The 12,732-nt window shown below is 41.9% G+C and overlaps 2 protein-coding genes across 3 annotated transcripts; one reads left to right on the top strand and one right to left on the bottom strand.

Moving 5' to 3' along the window:
• Positions 1-4,130: 4,130 nt before the first annotated feature.
• Positions 4,131-5,439, bottom strand: LOC112071298 (transcriptional regulator protein Pur-beta). Its single transcript, XM_024138762.2, has one exon. It carries the CDS (start codon positions 5,387-5,389, stop codon positions 4,457-4,459), a length of 933 nt encoding a protein of 310 aa, XP_023994530.1. The 5' UTR covers positions 5,390-5,439; the 3' UTR covers positions 4,131-4,456.
• Positions 5,440-6,116: 677 nt separating this feature from the next.
• Positions 6,117-12,330, top strand: h2az2a (H2A.Z variant histone 2a). 2 transcript variants are annotated; one of them, XM_024138764.2, is made up of 5 exons: positions 6,117-6,247; positions 7,460-7,537; positions 7,741-7,854; positions 11,603-11,732; positions 11,933-12,330. In XM_024138764.2, exons 1-5 carry the CDS (start codon positions 6,245-6,247, stop codon positions 11,992-11,994), a joined length of 387 nt encoding a protein of 128 aa, XP_023994532.1. In that variant the 5' UTR covers positions 6,117-6,244; the 3' UTR covers positions 11,995-12,330. The 2 variants fall into 2 exon arrangements, with proteins under 2 accessions (XP_023994532.1, XP_023994531.1); XM_024138763.2 differs by lacking the exons at positions 6,117-6,247; positions 7,460-7,537 and having other exon boundaries at positions 7,642-7,854.
• The last annotated feature ends 402 nt before the right edge of the window (positions 12,331-12,732 follow it).

Raw genomic sequence — 12,732 nt, forward strand, 5'->3', positions numbered from 1 at the left:
GTCTTACCAGAGGCTGCTGTTCTATCCTGCAGATACAGTGTAAAACCCCCCAGCTCTATGTTCTTCATGCCGTCGTTCAGCCACGACTCAGTGAAACATAAGATATAACAGTTTTTAATGTCCCGTTGGTAGTTTAATCTTGCTACGAGGGCATCGATTTTATTTTCCTATGAGTGCACGTTGGCCAATAGGACGGATGGCAGTGGGGGTTTACTCACTCGCCTACGAATTCTCAGAAGGCAGCCCAACCTCCGCCCCCTTTTTCTCCGTCTTCTCTTCACGCAAATGACGGGGATTTGGGCCTGTTTRTGGGAAAGCAGTATATCCTTCACATCGGACTCATTAAAGGAAAAAGCTTCTTCCAGCTCATGGTGAGTAATCGCTTTGCAATAAAGGGGGAATATAAGCAGACAATTACATTTTTTAACTCACTTTGTTGTGCTGTGCTCACTTGAACAGGAAGGTGGCACGGCGGTCCATTGTGGACAAATTTTGTCATCAAACTTTGTCATCAAAGTCTGGCATTCTCTGGATATATGGTGTTTTCAAGACAACTGAGAACTTGGAAAAAAACAAGTTTGAATCATGATGATGTCAGTGATCTTCAGGTCGTAGCTCTAGAAAGAGGCCCGAGTTCCCGACAAACAATTCCGAGTTGGATGACCGTTCAAAACTTATTTTCCCAGTCGGAGTTTGTTTTTTCCCGATTTCCCAGTTGTCTTGAACTCACTGAAGTCAGATTTCCCAGTTTCGAGTTAAGTTTTTGTTGAGCGCGGCAGAAATCATGCTGGATTGACAGCATGGCAATGTTGAATGTTTATCATTTTAAGCTCGGAAAAGAGACCCTTAAACCCAGACTTGGGACCACACCCACTCCACTGAATAGCAGGCTAGTGATTTATTTGCAATTCTTGCAGTTAGCCATTGATTCCTTCCGAAACACTCAACTTGTTGTGTAATGTTTATGTCCAATGGCCGATGAGCACCGATACGTTTTGTCTACAATGACAAGGATTAAAAAGGATTTTGCAAGTAGATTGTCGAACTTCATTCATGATGATGACTGCTAGCTAAGATTTTGCAAGTATGATGTTAACATGATCAGTCCAATCAATGTAACTGTAGATATGTGATTTTATCTGTGGCAAATGATCTTGAGCCTTCTTGGATGGGCATTTCTGATGTAAATCTATGGGGGTACCCAAGGGACTTGAATTTTCTAACTCTACCCTTAGATTTGGCGGTGAAGTAGTGTCCCCATGAGTGACAGAACACTGAGCCAATCACGGCGCAACTAAAGAACATTGCCAACCCCTATGTTCCGTGCCCCACCACCACAGAAAGCACTGAGCTAGGCTGAAACAACTGCATTTTGGAGCAAAAAAGAGACCATGTTTGTATGCGGATTTATTAACTCAATGATTATTATTTATTTTTTTACATTGTTTGCAAACTGATATGTGACACGTATTAATGCCAAAYTAACATGAAAACAGGCAACCCCCCGTCCCCCAAAAAATGTGGGTCTCATCCCCACCTGCCCTGAATGACAGGTCGCCACTGATGGTGTCCCTCTCTGGGGCCTGGTTCACAAACAGCCTTTGGATCCTACCACTTAGACTAGGGCCTAGCCACTATAGGTCTGCCAGGAACAGGTATAAGCAGTGTTGAATATTCCACCTATCAGAAGGCAAGATGGGTCTACAACCATGCTGTTTACACCTATCCAATTCTTTTAGATCTAATTAAAGTACCTAGTGTTGTTTCTGGATAGGGATGAATGATCATATTGTGGTAATATTGTCAATCTTATCTACTACCTTGAAACACATTCATATAATGTGAGTGTACCCTGTAAGGTTGAATGGGTTGTTCCTCCCGAGTCCCTACTTTCATCACTTGAATTCTGTTCTGTGAGATTTCTTCACCTGTTGCTGATTAAGACCTCCCTAACGTCATTTTCTTACCGCAGTAAATCTGTCATATTACTTATATTAAAGAACCTACATAGTCTTAGCCCACAACGAGTCCATGACCGTGGAATCTGATTTGTTGGATGGAGAAAAGAAGACAAACACTCATCCTCCTCAGCAAAGAACTTTTTTATTTACCGTTGAAAGGAACTTGGTAGAATATTACAGCAGAACTCACGAGGTAAACAGCTGCCATTTCATGTAACACAATACAGGAATAAGGTTGTAGTTAAAACTCATGTGTATATATAATTTTTTTTTTTATATCAGTAGAAAAAAAACTATTGCTCCCAGATGTTGTTTGTATGACACATGCTATGCTGAAGGGTAAAAGTAAAGCCAATAGGAGAAGGTTTACACACACACACAGAGGGAAATGTGATGGTTGAGGATGATGTAATTTCCTGAATAAGGTTAAAAATGCCATTACTTTTTGTATGTATGTTGACCAGAATTAAACTTTTGATCCCTTGATCGTTGTCAAAAGATGTTTTATAAATACCAACATACAGCAATCAGAAAAATGCTCAATAAAAGAGCAGGCATGCTAAAAAAAAAGTATAGACCAACCACTGAAATAAGAAGCCTGGATGGTATTCAGTCATGTCTTATTGTCAACTGAAAGAGAACCAACTTGAGAGAAAATGTAAAAGTGATGGATTGAGAGAAGGGGGCAAAGGGGCTTGATGGATATTCTTTCTGTCCAATGGACAGGAAGTGAGAGGACAGATTTGAGACAGACTACTTGAATGGGACTGGATCTAAGTGTATTGTGTACAATTTAAAAATACAAATAAATGTGTTTGTTAATGTTATCACTTCCATATCGTTTTCTATGCTCTTCATTTTTCATTCAGGGAATAAAATAAAACGTTAGAAATCTCCCCGGATGATTGCATCCAAGCTTTAGTGTTTTAAATAGCTTATACCAGTTCAGTTTAGGCAGCAATACTCAATACATTTTACATATCATCTAATAGACATATTTCTATATATTTATTTTGAAAAATAATTTAAGACAGGAATTAAGCCTAGTCTTGTACTAAAAATCAATTTCAATGGAGATTCTGCATTGAGCATAGTTTTCAGTCCAGGACTAGGTTTAATCTGTGTCCGGGAAACCACCCCTAGAAACAAAGACCAGTGCCAGTCATCCTAGCTTAAGCAATCTTCATTCGGAGTCACCAAGATCTAACAGGTTGCTGGATTTGACATTCAAGACTCCCATCCTTGTGGTTGACAATACAGGGCAGACACAGGTCTCGTCCTAGTAAAATGTCCATAGATAGATCATGTTCATCCCTACAGGCACACAGGCCAAAAGACAGAACCATAGACTGTATGGAAAGATCATAGAACCAGTATGACAACCATCTACTATGGGAGCTGAGCAGCATTAGTCTAAATGAGGGTGAGGGAATCCCCTGCTTTTCAATTCATGACGCACTGCATGCAGCCACGTGTGGTCACGACGACTACCCAACCAACCAATGGGTCTGTTTCCTTTTTTTTCTGTTACTAGGGCCTGTGTGTCACTGATGCTGGTCTGGTGGTTGTCTTGTTTAGCCTGGTCCCAGGAGTTGGTAAGACTGAACAAACAGATCTGAGACCAGGCAATTTTTTCTCTGTTCTGTCTATGCCCAATTCTGTGTCCTACTTAGAACAATGATTCAGATTATTCCAAAACAATACAGTTGTTCTCTGACTGTAAAAACCACTTAAAAACCAGAACACACAGCAATGTATTAGATAAGCTGAGTTTCACATCTCTTTGCTCAGAAACACCATTTTCACTTTTTTTTGGTTATTATATACAGCACATAGTTCTGGTCCAAGTTGTTTAGAGTTAAAAATAGATATTCTACCGGTAAAAGTGACCAGTGGCCTAATGTCACGTTCTGAAACATTGTGAGACTGGATTTGCTGGGCTAACAACATGAGTGGGGTTACTTTTTACATGGACAATCTTTAATTTTTTTTAATCAAAGGAAAATCTCATATGATCCAACTATTAATAGCTAGCACAAATGACCTGGTACCACCAGGGCAGTTTAAAACCCGGATGATAAATGAGTTCACTGAGGTGTGCAATTGTTTTTGATTGATTGACTTTAACAATTTGTTTATGATGACTGTGATCTTTTAATGTTATGTATATGTTATTGTATCTTCTTTTTTTTTCATCTTGTAGTTTTATCTATTATTTTATGTCCTCAGGGCAGCATTGAAAATGAGACCCTGGTTGCAAATTGGGCTCCTCTGATTAAATAAAACTTAATTTTAAAAAAACATGGACCTAACCTTTATAACGCATTTATCTTATATAGACAGTATTTCCAGGTCAAATATACTTTTTGTACTCCACTGTTTTTTTTTTTTTTTGCATTTAGGTTCGATTCATACGTCATGCACAAAATAGGTCTTCTATCCAAGCTTTGCGTCACGTTGTCAGACAGCTTGATCAGATTGCACAGCCGGCTTGATCAGTCGTCGTCCACCTCGTCTCCCTCCGACTCTTCTCCTCCTGCAACTCCTCCTCCTGGTCTCCTTTCAAACATTTTATCCTTCGGTCTCTCCTGTATCTCTTTCATCTCGTCGGCATAACGGGAGAATGCGCCTCCAAACTTGCCCCACGCTTTGAACGGGATAGTGATAGAGTTTCTATAGCTGGGTTTGACTTCGCTCACCCTCATGAAAACTCCGTATTTGTTGGACCCGACGTCGAAGAAGAACCGTTTGGAGTCCACCATGATAGAGGTGCCCTCCGGAAGCTCGCTGTAGCCCCCTGCTCCTCCGCCACCGGCGAGTTCCTCGTCATCTCCTCCGTAGTCGTCTATATGTTTGGCTAGGGCGTCACGGAACTCTATTAACCCTTGGGCCGGGAGGGCGATGGTTTGTCCGGACTGCATGCCACCAGGGACTCCGCCACTTCCTACTCCGAACCCAGGGCCTCGGTTGAGGGTCTGCCTGATGCGGAGGAACCTCCCCCGCTGGTTCTCTTTCAGATCGAGGTAGTATTTTCGGTTCTCTCGAACCAGGAACTCACTTTTCAAGGCCCGCCTAGGCCCACTGTCATCCCCGCCGGATGACTGAGCGATCTGCTCAGGGCTGCTAGGCCCAAGTTGGGCGTAGTGCTCTATAAAATCCCCCAGGTAGTCACGGAACTCGGCGGCAACTGACATGGAAAGGGTCAGACGACTTTTCGAGCCCCCGGCGCCGACCTCCGCGATTTTGATGAATCTGCCCTTCGCATTCTGCTTTACATCCAGGTAAAAGCGTTTGTTCTGGATATCCAGTCGCTTTGAGGCCAGCTCCTGGGTCTCCTGGTCCCGCTGGTAGTGCTGAAACCCGCCGCCTCCACCCCCTACGCCACCACTGCTGCCACCGCGCTCACTCCCACTGTCCCCGTCGGCCATCTTCGCCACCAGCAGCCAGATTCTCTCCTTCCTAGGTTCTGCTCCCCGCCCCCCGCGTGCTTAACCAATTCGCAGTAACATACCGTTGAATACTGCGTTCTGATAGGCCAATCGCCTGCCAATTACAACGGCAGTCCGCAAACTGTTGATTTTCTACTGGTAGATTCCTCTTGTCAGTCAATAAATGGTGCTCTCCTAATTCGATGAAATTAACGATTTCCCCCGATTATTTATCGTAATCGGTTTACTTTTCTAATGCATTGAAAACCTCGTCGTCTTAAAATGACTTGAAACGAATAGATACTCAGGCAAACTAGTAAAATACTGCTGAGTATTTTAAATTCATTGTGCACTAGCTAATTCGTTACCCATTGATTTTGTAGACCAATTGTGATGAAAATAAATATTTTAGGACATCCAATCAGTTTGCAACTGCATCAATCATTATCAAAGACGAGTGCTTTGAGTATTTCTGAATATGCAATATCCAGATGTGCGCATGCACGTAATATATTTCAGCATTTTTTTAGTCAATCACGTGAATAATATTGATAATCAATACAAGTACATTTTGAGTGGCAATATCTAGCTCTGCAGTCCAGCCTACTTGGTCTCGTGCGCAAAGGACATGCCGAAGTTGCGGTGGGGGATGGGTAAAATGTGTACAAGCAGCGTTGTGATTGGGCAGAAAAAAGATTCAAAGAAACAACACGAATTCCCATTGGTCAATGTCCACTCGCGAGGAGTCCCGGGCATAGCTTTTACGAGCCTGAAGGGCTTTATTGTTTCTCTTCGTCTTCAARAGAAATTGTTTCCGAGCTCCTCAGTTCCACAACCAAATAACAATACGCTGAAATGGTAACGTTATGTGGTTATTATTTGTAGTGATCCTTTTAATAACGGCTGCTTTATATATCATGTGTTGTAATTGCATTACTGGCTACTGCTGCTTCAAATTACCTACAAATAAATGCGAAGCTAGCGTTAGCCAGCTACAGTAAGCTAACAAGTTTGCATTACTAACCGATACCTACTTAAAGATATTCAGGTTACTTTTTAACATACTTGTGAAACTTTTAGTTTTATTTGTTTGGTAATTGCTGGTATTGTTAATTCATGTTAGAAATATATCTTACTTTGACTATTTTTGCGTTCATATTATTTGGGTGAACGGCTATTAGGCTACCAACGTTAGCTAGCTAGATACCCTAACGTTAGCTAGCTGACAATTTGTTTTCAAGTACGGTCGGGTTGTCCCGCGGCTGCTGTTATCTACCAAATCAAATGTTAATATTGCCACCTGTCGAATTTGTCTCGCTACTAATTCTTCCTTTTAGGGTTGATCAATTTCAGGAAGTGGTAAATGCATTGGGTTTATCAATCCCTCGACATGACTACTTTATTACAATAGTGTGAATGTTGGTAAAATGTGTCTTAGCCACGCACCTAGTTACCACCTCAACTGTGCTAAAGCATGCTTCAGTGCCTTTTCATAGCAACGTTTTGATCCCAGCTGCTGGTTAGTAACTGGCGGGAAACCGTATGCCCTCAAGAACAGGGTGATTCAGCTGGAATGCTAGCTAACAATCATCATAAATAGCTATTTTAATATGGACCTGTTAATCAATCTGAAGTGTTGTCTTTATTTTGCGTGACAGCCATTGGTGAGTCATGACCCAAAATTGTCAACACGTTTCTGTACAATAATAAAATATAACTTTTATTTATGGAGCACATTTATTATAGGGGATGCATTTCAATGTAATCCACAATTAAAATGAAGGTGAGAGAAACATTAAGTTTCCTATTTGATAGGTTCAATTAGTAAAACAATAAAATAAGTACCCGAGACTAGCAAATACATCGTGTGTATGCGAGCACTTGCGTTTTACTGTAACTGCTAGCAAGTGTTGGTTTGTGACCAGCGCGGTATTTCAGGAGTTTTAGCAGGTGTTATTTAAAGACATTTTGGGAAACAGTGCTCGCATGCAAATTACATTTCTGTCTTACTCAAGTCCCATTTTACTTATTCTTTTTATAATATTCTGTGTTTTGCTCCCTATATTCCAGGCTGGCGGTAAGGCAGGAAAAGACAGTGGTAAGGCCAAGGCGAAAGCTGTGTCACGCTCCCAGAGAGCTGGACTGCAGGTAAGATTGAATACCTCTACAGAGATCCTGATGCAGTTCACCTTGCATGCCATTCATTATTTTCAAAGCAAGAGTAGCAACGCTTTCTGCGCGTTTCCAGCATTTACAGTAAAGTTTCAATGTTCATGTGTACTCCAATTGCTAGAAGCCATTCATCCCCTCCCCATTGTCGCCTAACCTCACATCTGTTTTGTTCCTGCCAGTTCCCAGTGGGGCGTATCCACAGGCACTTAAAGACCCGTACTACCAGCCACGGGCGTGTAGGAGCCACAGCGGCTGTATATAGTGCTGCCATCCTTGAGTATCTCACCGCTGAGGTGAGACACAAACAAGTTCCCGAACTGTCATTGGTTTGAATGGTATCAGGGATAACACAATATACATTTGTAAAAAAAAAATCTTGTATTCTTTTGAATTTAGCAACATGACTTGGTACACATGCAGTGCCTTTGGAAAGTATTCAGACCCCTTGACTGTTTCCCCATTTTGTTACATTTTTTGCCTTATTTTAAAATTGTGCCCCCCCCCACATACTTAAAAAAAAAATGTGTTTGTGCAAATGTATATATAAAAAAAAATGTGAAATATCACATTTACAAAAGTATTCAGACCCTTTACTCAGTACTTTGTTGAAGCAGCTTTGGCAGCAATTACAGCATTGAGTCTAATTAGGTATGATGCTACAATCTTGTTTCTCATGGTCTGAGAGCCTTTAGGTGCCCTTTGGCAAACTCCAAGCGGGCTGTCGTGACTTTTAATGAGGGCTCCTGAGTGGCGCAGCAGTCTTTAAGGCACTGCATCTCGGTGCTAGAGGCGTCACTAAAGACTGGTTCGATTCCAGGCTGTATCACAAACGGCCTACCCCGGCCCCTGCGCACAATTTGCTCGGGGCCGGGGTAGGCCGTAATTGTAAATAAGATTTTGTTAACTGACTTACCTAGTTAAATTAATATACTGGGTGAGTTTGGTCTGGCCACTCTACCATAAAGGCCTAATTGGTGGAGTGCTGCAGAGATGGTTGTCCTTCTGGAAGTTTCTCCCATCTCCGCAGAGGAGCTCTGTCAGTGACCATCGGGTTCTTGGGCACCTCCCTGGCCCTTCTCCCCTGATTGTTCAGTTTGGACATATGGCCAGCTCGAGACCCTTAGTGGTTCTGAACTTTTTCCATAAAAAAAATGGATGCCACTGTTCTTGGGTACCTTCAATGCTTCACATTTTTTGGTACCCTTCCCCGGGTCTGTGCTTAGACACAATCTTGTCTCGGAGCTCTACGGACAATTCCTTTGACCTCATGGCTTGGTTCTTGCTCTGACATGCACTGTCAACTGTGGGATATTTTTAAATAGATGTGTGCCTTTCCAAATCGTTTCCAAATAATTTACTACAGGTGGACTCCAATCAAGTTGTAGAAACATCTCAAGGATGATCATTGGAAGCAGGATGCACCTGAGCTCAATTTTGAGTTTCATAGTAAAGGGTCTGAATACTTATGTAAATAAGGTATTTCTGTTTATTTTAATACATTTGATGAAATTCCTAAACCTGTTCGCTTTGTCATTATGGGGTTTTGTGTGTAGATTGCTGAGTATTTGTATTTAAACCATTTTAGAATAAGGCTGTAACAATGTGTTAAGTCAAGGGGTCTGAATAGTTTCTGGAGGTGTGTGTGTGTATATATACACCTACTCATTCAAGGGTTTTTATAAAAATGTTGCTATTTTCTACATTGTAGAATAATAGTGAAGACAAACAATGAAATAACAACCCCCCCAAAAAGCTAGTTGTACACTCTTGGCATTCGCTCAACCAGCTTCATGAAGAATGCTTTTCCAACAGTCTTGGAACTGAATTGGGTTGAGGTCGGGTGATTGTGGAGGCTAGGTCACAAGATACAGCACTCCATCACTCTCCTTGGTCAAATAGCCCTTACACCGCCACCTCCATGCTTCATGGTGGAAACCACACACTGTAAGAGTCCATTAACCTACTCTGCTTCTCACAAAGATACGGCGGTTGGAACCAAAAATCACTTTCGGGCTCATCAGACCAAAGGACAGATTACCACTGGTCTAATGTCCATTGCGTGTGTTTCTTGGCCCAAGGAAGTCTCTTATTATTGGTGTCCTTTTAGTAGTGGTTTCTTTGCAGCAATTTGACCATGAAGGCCTGATTCACGCTGTCTTTGAACAGTTAACGTTGAGATGTGTCTGTTACTTGAACTCTGAAGCATTTATTTGGGCTGCTGAGAGGTTGGTAATTCTAATGAACTTATCCTCTGCAGCAGAGGTAACTGGGTTTTCTATTCCTGTGGAGGTCCTCATGAGAGCCAGTTTCATCATAGCGCTTGATGGTTTTTGCGGTTGCACTTGAGTAAACTTTCAAAGTTCTTGAAATTTTCCACATTGACTGACCTTCATGTCTTTTAATGATGGGCTGTCATTTCTCTTTGCTTATTTGAGCTGTTCTTGCCATAATATGGACTTGGTCTTTTACCAAATAGGGCTATCTTCTGTATACCCCGCTACCTTGTCACAACACAACGGATTGGCTCAAATGCATTAATTTGTGAAATTTCTTTCCCTCTTAACTTTCAACAAGGCACACCTGTTCATTGAAATGCCTTCCAGGTGACTGCCTCATGAAGCTGGTCGATAGAATGCTAAGTGTGTGCAAAGCTGTCATCGGGTCAAAGGGTGGCTACTTTGAAGAATATAAAATGTATTTAGAGTTTAATTTTTTGTTTTGTTGTTACTACGTGATTCCATATGTTATATTTCATAGTTCTGATGTAGAACATACTKAAAATAAAGAAACCCTTGAATGGGTAGGTAGGTATCTGAACTTTTGACTGCTACTGTGTGGACACCCCTTCAAATTTGTGGATTTGGCTATGGCTGACGGTGTATAAAATCAAGCACACAGCCATGTGATCTCCATAGACAAACATTGGCAGTAGAATGGCCTTACTGAAGAGCTCAGTGACTTTCAATGTGGCACGGTCATAGGATGCCACCTTAGCAACAAGTCAGTTCAAATTTCTGCCCTGCTAGAGCTGCCCCGGACAACTAAGTGTTGTTGTGAAGTGGAAACGTCTAGGAGCAAAAACTGCTCAGCCACGAAGTGGTAGGCCACAATAGCTCACTGAACAGGACTACCAAGTGCTGAAGCACGTAAAAATCATCTGTCCTCTGTAACACACACCAGAGTTCCTAATTGCCTTGAAGCAACGTCGGCATAACTGGTGTAAAGCCCGCCGGCATTGGACTCTGGAGCAGTAGAAACACGCTCTCGGAGTGCTGAATCACGCTTCACCATCTGGCAGTCCGACGGGACAACTCGGGGTTTGGCGGATGCCTGGAGAACATTAGCATAGTGCCAACTGTAAAGTTTGGTGGAGGAATACTGATCTGGGTCTTTTTCTTTCTTCTGGTTCGTGCTTGGCCTCTTAGTTCCTGTGGAGGCAAATCTGAACACTACAGCATACAATTACATTCTAGACGATTCTGTGCTTCCAACTTTGGCAACAGTTTGGGGAGGGCCTTTTCCTGTTTCAGCATTACAATGCCCCTGTGTACAAAGCGAGGTCTGTGCTGAAATGGTTTGTTGAGATCGGTGTGGAAGAACTTGACTGGCCTGCACAGAGCCCTGACCTCAACCCCATCTAACACATTTCGGAGGAATTGGAACACCGACTGCCAGCCAGGCCTAACATCAGTGCCTGGCCTCACTAATACTCTTGTGGCTGAATGGCAGCAAGTCCCCACAGCAATGTTCATCATCTAGTGGAAAGCCTTGGAGGCTGTTAGAGCAACAAAGGGGGGACCAATTCCATATTAATGACCAAGATTTTGGAATGAGATGTTCGATGAGCAGGTGTCATGCAGTGTATTTGGAGTACTTTGTAGGTAGAGAACATTGAACAAAACAAAGCTGTCAATAATACAATTTTGACAAATGCATATTATAGCTCCCAAGCTCTCGATTTCAGTTGATCACAGATGCATGTTTTTGTTTCGAGTGGAGTTCTATACATTATAGTATCCTGATTGGCTGACTTGTTTCCAGGTACTAGAGTTGGCGGGTAACGCCTCTAAAGATCTGAAGGTGAAGCGTATCACTCCCCGCCACTTGCAGCTCGCCATCCGTGGAGACGAGGAGTTGGACTCCCTCATCAAGGCCACCATAGCTGGAGGCGGTGGGTTCAGAAAGAACACTGTTATTAAATTACTTGCATGCGCGAGCCCCAACACAACTCACGCATATTTGCCTGTATTTATTTTAATTAGTATTTGAGTCAACACTTGATGTACATGCATGAACAACATGCCATCTCCATTTATCTTTAACATACTCTCACTTSTATTCCTATCTAACCACTGGTGCTTCTGTTTCCAGGTGTGATCCCACACATCCACAAGTCCCTGATCGGGAAGAAGGGCCAGCAGAAGACTGCATAGAGTAGACAGACGCCATTTTGTTGATCGGAACTGTGGAGGCGTGTGTTCGGACTGGACTCTGTTCGACGACGTGTGTTCGGACTCTAACCTGACCAACAGGACTTCACATTGATCCTTTTTATATTACTATTAGCTAACGATGAGTGATTGGTAGTTTTTTTTACGTTAGTGTAATATTTCCCATAATTAGAGAAGGATAAAATATGTATGTTATTTTTGGACAGGGGAAATCATACTTTTTTCCGGATTTTCAGTTGACTTGTTTGATTGGCAGGGCTTRAAATGTTTTGTACTGAAAAATGGAATTGTTAAAACCCATTTTTTTATAAAAACAAAGCTGTCGTTTGTGGTTATTAACAAATTTTCATCGTTACTTTCCGTCTGTACCATATTGGTTTATAAGAGAAAATATTTGTCATGCACAGTGCCTTCGAAGTATTCAACCCCTTGACTTACTCCACAATTTTTTTTATCAGCCTGATTTCAGAATTGTTTAAATATTTCTCAACATGCAAATACCTCATAGCGACAAAATGAAAACATGTTATTTTAAGTTTTAGCAACAKTGAAAATGAAATAGATCTKATTTACTGAAATCAYTACTTTGCAGAAGCGACTTTGGTAGTAATTACAGCTTTCAGTCGTCGGGTATGTCTGTCAAATTTGCACATCTGGKRRCCCCCCCCCCACCCAACGCTCTTAAATTATACTGACCAGAAATATAAACAACATGTAAAG

Source organism: Salvelinus sp. IW2-2015, unplaced genomic scaffold, assembly GCF_002910315.2.
Source record: "Salvelinus sp. IW2-2015 unplaced genomic scaffold, ASM291031v2 Un_scaffold1572, whole genome shotgun sequence".
NCBI lineage: Eukaryota > Metazoa > Chordata > Actinopteri > Salmoniformes > Salmonidae > Salvelinus > Salvelinus sp. IW2-2015.

Excerpts from the sequence above, each read along its gene's own strand:
- LOC112071298 (XM_024138762.2), bottom strand. The coding sequence starts at position 5,389 with ATGGCCGACGGGGACAGTGGGAGTGAGCGCGGTGGCAGCAGTGGTGGC.
- h2az2a (XM_024138763.2), top strand. The coding sequence starts at position 7,657 with ATGTTCATGTGTACTCCAATTGCTAGAAGCCATTCATCCCCTCCCCAT. Across the intron at positions 7,855-11,602 it reads TTGAGTATCTCACCGCTGAG|GTACTAGAGTTGGCGGGTAA; the intron begins GTGAGACACAAA and ends ACTTGTTTCCAG. Across the intron at positions 11,733-11,932 it reads GGCCACCATAGCTGGAGGCG|GTGTGATCCCACACATCCAC; the intron begins GTGGGTTCAGAA and ends TTCTGTTTCCAG.